The 5,989-nt window shown below is 36.5% G+C and overlaps 1 protein-coding gene across 1 annotated transcript in view; it reads right to left on the reverse strand.

Annotated features, from left to right (window-relative positions):
* Positions 1 to 5,989, reverse strand: part of LOC104166160 (chromosome unknown open reading frame, human C7orf60) — a 24,820-nt gene that overhangs the window by 1,359 nt on the left and 17,472 nt on the right. Inside the window, exon 4 of the mRNA XM_009706004.1 lies at positions 5,211 to 5,325. Within this exon, the coding sequence (XP_009704306.1) occupies positions 5,211 to 5,325 (115 nt within the window). The remainder of the gene's footprint in view (positions 1 to 5,210; positions 5,326 to 5,989) is intronic.

Genomic DNA, 5,989 nt, shown 5'->3' on the forward strand with positions numbered 1-5,989 from the left:
TGCTGAACATTCCTCTTGCTATTGAATCAATCTAAACTAACAATTTAACACATATTGCTAGCTTTCACAGTTGCAAAGCAAAATTTTGGATGTGCAGTAATTTACTAGAGATTTGATAGCTAAGAACTGTTAATTAAAAAAAAATAAATTAGAAATTTAGCCCAAATAGAACAAAGTATCAAATCAACTCTCTCACAAATGATTTAAGAAGAACTCAGATAAGCCTACATTGCTTTTGTTTCTCGAGATGCTGAAAGCCTTTTGTAGGTTTTTATAAACCCAAAATTAGTAATTAGAAACTAAATTTGATACCTCAGTATTTTCCCCAGTTCTTTGAAAAGAATCCAAGAAACTCAGTAGTTTGGTCACTTGGAAAAAAAGTCTCATTCTTTACTGGTACAGAAACAAAGAAACTACAGCAAGGCAATATACATTAGAAAGTTACAGTACACCAACTGCTTTGCAGCAGCGATGCAGGTCCATGTTTTAACCTTGTTGTAAATGCAAAGTGTAGCGGTACACATTTGGGCAATTATCAAAGTAAAGGCTATAAATTCATCTGTTGATCATTTGTGTGCTAAAGTGATCAAAGATGGGAAATAACACCATAATACAACATACAGAAAAATAAGTTATTAACATCCATAATCACAAAGCATTCAAAAAAATAAGAATAGTAGTATACTATTAACTACATTTGACACTTTATATTCATCAAAACCTGGGACTGACTTCTTTCATAAAAAAGGTATTAAGATACAAGGTTTTGACACCATAGCAACAAAAATTTGTTATTAATGCCTAGAGAATGTGCAGTGAACAACAGATACTCTAAACAGGTAATTGAACCTGAAAGTAGACAGAAAACATTCTGTGGAGCACATATGAACGGCGGAGTTAAATCTGCTGCATTTTCATACCACAAAAATATTTACAGTGTGTTTTATGAAACAATATTCAAAAAAGATGACTAGAACACTATTGTAAAGGTATTCATAAAGCAACTGATATGCACAGTTGTTTCCAAGTACAAGAGAATGCTATTTCTGTTTATATAAAATCACGTTCTCTTCCGAGAGTATGCAGAAAATTAGAAAAAGTAATTAATGTTTTAAAAAAAATATTTATTTTTCAGTAGCTTTAATTTTGGCCTCCAATATGCAAAAAATCAAGAGAGAGACTTGCATTATGTGGCTATAATAAAGAAATTTTAATTGCAACTCTTATATCTACAGGGCTGTATTCTGCTTCCTTGTAATACTTCCAACAGGAAATTAACAGTAGTAATTTTATGAAATCCTCTAGTAAGTTTTAAAAGAAAGAAGTGCTTTGAAGAATAATTATTCCGAGTAACATGCTAACTTTACTTAGAAGCAAGATTTAAAAAATCAGAGGTTATACATACATAGTTAAAAAAAAACAATACAGGCTGCAAATACTTCTGAGTAGTAACTCATAAAACAGTTATGTAGAAATAATGTTAAAGAATTTCAGGACTAAAGTATGTTTTGAGTGGAATCTGAACTCTGCAGGCACTTTTAGGACAAAAATGCTGCTAAACTGGAGACTGCTACTAAACTCTAGATATACAAGTCTTGAACTGATGTTTAAGCCCTCCTAGACACTGAAACAGCAGTCAGATTTCAGTGCATCCACTGACATTTAAGAACACAATCCCACTTGTATATTCTAATTTTTAATTCCAGCACCCTTCCAGCCTCTTTTTTTTGTCTCAGACTGTATTTCCTCCAATGCAGAATATGCGGCAGATTTTGTATGTTTCGCAGCAGTATGAAATTGTATTTGAATTTTCCCAAAGTGGAGATTCTACCTTCATTGCAATCACTCCAATTTTGCCATCTTTTCATCCTTTTTTCTTTTATATAAACAAATTAAACTCTAAGAAAATAACCACTTCTAATTGTACTCTGGAATATCTGTGTTACAAGCAGGCTGTTTGAAGGAATAGCCAACAAAAACACTGGGTCAAGAATAAACCTGTTCTGCTTACCCCAGTCTCAGCTTCTAATACTGCGTGTTTCCATCAGTGTGCCTTACACTGAGAGTGAACAACACTGTGCTAGAGAGAATACTCATCTTTTCTTGATGCAGTTCCCCTCCCCCTCAAAACACAAAATCTTTAAATAGAAATATATGTCCATATTCATCTCTCTGCAGTTTACATTCTCTCTTTGTGAAACAGAGATTTTCAGTGTTTCGAAAACATTAATTCTTTTATTATCTAACTAACATTTCAGTTCCTCTCCTAGTTTTTCCACAATTACATCCTTCTTATTCCTCAAATTAGGTGAAGTATTCTACTCAGCCACTTAGTCTATATCCAAAGCATTTCTAGATGCAGAAAGTGGATCAATCTATTTTTATTAAAGAAGGAATTATTTAACCCTCTATTCAACATCATTCAAGAAACTGACTTCCTAAGAAGCCTCTATGCTTCAACGTGTTTCAGAAAGTATTTCGGTATCTTACCTAAAAGATCTGCTAAATCAGCAGCTTTTACCAGTTCTTCTATTTTCAGTTTCTTCCACTAAGTTATCAGATCAATTTTTCGGGTCAGAAGACGACATTAACTACCATAAGAACCCTCTGGCTGTTACTCTGAAATCTTAAATCAGCCCAGGCAACTGCTGGCCTAACAACAAATTTATTCAGGAGGTTATGGTGCTGATGCAGCTCAAAGCGGAGTCATCTTGAATACATCGGGGCTTATTAGTTCTGTTTTGGAGGTGGGCCTAAGCTTATTCTAGCCGATACGTTTGAGTGCACAAACTATTCTCCATGTCACTCCAAGAATGCTTGCTAGGTAGGTTTCAAGGTGACCTGAACACACCAAAGTATTCAAGAGAATGGAAGTAAGAGAAGCTGATGAGCCCAAGACAGGCCTCACAGGAACTATGTTGGGCTGTACAGTAGCACTCTGGGGAGTTCCTGTCATCAAGCCATGGTACTAACTATGTCAGATGATAAGAAATCAATTATCTTATCATTTGCTTGTACTGGGAGAGAGCCTGAAGAACTGGTTAGTACATAGAAATTGCAGCTACCCGACTACTCCTCCTCTTGTTGTCTGGCCTGGATTACTCACATTCCTCCTTTACGTCCACAGAAGCAACTTTTCTGGGATTCTTCCAATAATGGTTTTAGTCACTGTACATTTCAATTGATTTTAATGAGAACAAAAGTAATTTTCTTCTGCAAAATAGACTAGATAGCAAAATATTAACTATGGATATCCGAAAATTAATGGTTAAATTCAGCCTCCTGTAACTTCAGGTGCCTAGGCTCCCATTATAATCATTGGAGAGCTAGTCAATACAGCCCACGAGGTCAGAACACAATTCACCTCACCGTGAAACAGCAGACGCTTAGGTTTCACTTACTATTTTTAATAGATCTCCACTGACTGGAACTGGAACTCCGAAACCCAGACGTAGACATCTATGATCTATGTATCTTAGCTGCAAGTTTACTTGCCATGTATTACCATTTTAGATGCCATATGCTACCACTTCAGTGGCATGTGTCTCCTTTACATCCTGTGTCACGCCCAACAGCCCTATGCAGATGTCCTACAGCCTCTTAAGTGGTGGAAGGCCATCGTGAATATCTTTCATTATCTCTAAGCGTATACGCAAAAATATAAATTAGGTGTTAGCTAACTAAACCTGGCGTCGTGGTTTAACCCCAGCCAGCAACTAAGCACTGTGCAGCTGCTCGCTCGCTTCTCCTCCCTCCCAGTGGGATAGGGAAGAGAATCAAAAACTAAACCAAAAACCTCATGGGTTGAGATAAGAACAGTTTAATAACTAAACTCAAATATAATACTAACAATAATAGTAACAAAATACAATAGTAATAGTAATGAAAAGGAGTATCACAAAAGAATAAAACCCAAGAAAAGACAAGTGATGCACAGCACAATTGCTCACCACCCGCTGACCGATGCTCAGCCCATCCCTGAGCAGCGATCAGCCCCTCCCAGCCAACTCCCCCAGTTTCTATACTGGCCATGCCGTCCTATGGTATGGAATATCCCTTGGGCTGGTTGGGGTCAGCTGTCCTGGCCGTGCTCCCTCCCAGCTCCTTGTGCCCCTCCTCGCTGGCAGAGCACGGGCAACTGCAAAGTCCTTGACTTGAGGTAAGCACTACTGAGCAACAACTAAACCAGCAGCGTGGTACCAACGTTATTCTCAACCTAAGTCCAAAACACAGCCCTGTACCAGAGAGTAGGAAAATTAACTTTATCCCAACTGAAACCAGGACACCTGGTAACCATAACAAAATATCATGCATTTGGCATGTCAACCACACTGCAACAAGTAAGAGAACATTACTTTCAAGTTAACTGTATTATTGTACTTGTATACTACTTCTCTCCTCTCCACTTCTAAAGAGGGTTACCCTAAGCCACTGATTTTAATAGAGCTTTATTTTAAACTGTAAGTGATCAAGATGTGTATGGTCAAAGGTTTTTCTGTTTTCTGTCAGAAATGTATTCCTGTTTCTATCTTTTAGTTTTTATTCCACTTTGCATTTATCAACCAAGCAAAATGACTTTTACGACTGACAAAAGTTGCGTCAAGAGCAAAAGGCAGAAAAAAAATACCATTACAGCAGAATTAATGCATTTGAGAACCTTACTACCTAGAGAAAATGTAGCTGTTTACCCCAAATGTGCTGATAAATTTGTCCTCAGGATTGTGGAAGTTCCGTAATATTTCTAGCAATAAACAGAAAAGCCCCCTCACAGTGCACTTTTGGTTACTAAAACTCCTTAGAAGAACTCACCAAGTACAATCAACTGACTGTCAGTGAATGCAACTTCTGAGAGGTTCATGCCTAAGCATAAGCCGACTCGATTTTTATTTATTCCTTTCAAGATGCAACGACTCGTCTGAAATGTCACTAAAGGATGGCTACTTAAATTTTCCAATTTTAAGATTCATAACCGCATTACATAAAGACATTAACGCTTGGAAAAAAACCTCAGATTTTTAAAACAAAAGACAACTACAGTTTAGAGCCTGTTCATAGGAAAGAAGGTAGTAGGATGGCCACAGTTCCTATTAAAGCACAGATATTTAGGATACATGCTTAAGTATTAAACACATGCTTTTTATACTCATTTCGAAGCATTCTAAAATATCTGATAATCGAATTTTAATATAAATTCAGCAAACGTTACATACCTCAACAGCTGGAACAATATCTATGCCAACCGTCAGAAATTCTTCAAACTTCAGAAATGGATTAAAGCAGCTACCAACATCAAGTAACCTGATCTTCCCCAAGGAGTGGAGCAATCTAAGAAGCAGCAAGAATTCAGTTTTATTAAACGTTATTTTTGAAGCTGTATTCTGAATTACAATTTCAGATAACTAATGCAAAAAATTTCTCATCGAACACCACAGTAGTGACTAATAGAAGTGAATGCCTTACTTGAATTGCTGAGATATCTAAAGAACCAAGCTCCATCAGTAAAGCAGATGGTCCTCAAGAAGAGTTATGTTCAAAGCAGCTGCAATATTATTAGCTTGTGCACTTGTAGTAAGAAACTAAAATGACAACTTGTGTGTCCACTAGACAGGCTTGTTTTATTACTTTGTGTTTCCCACTTACCTTTTTGTGGTATTTATTAGTGAAGTCACACAGGTCAAATTTCAGGAGTTTAAAAAAGAAACTGGCAACACTCTATGACCTAGCTACTTGTCAGTTCCATTTTAAAGGACATCTGAAGTCAAGTGCCATCATTGGTTTAATAAAGACAAGAGAACACATAATGGTATTCCAAGGTAAACACAAAAAATACCTGAAACTGAAAGAATTTAGTTATTCCCCAACAAAAATTTTAAAATATTTTATTTATGTTAGCTAATATTTTTTTTAAATGGATGACTACTGGAGGTTCACTCCAATTCTGTTTTCAATGGATGCTGTTCAAGAGTTAGATCAGCCTATGCAGAGCCAC

This window comes from Cariama cristata, unplaced genomic scaffold (genome assembly GCF_000690535.1).
Source record: "Cariama cristata isolate BGI_N322 unplaced genomic scaffold, ASM69053v1 scaffold6278, whole genome shotgun sequence".
NCBI lineage: Eukaryota > Metazoa > Chordata > Aves > Cariamiformes > Cariamidae > Cariama > Cariama cristata.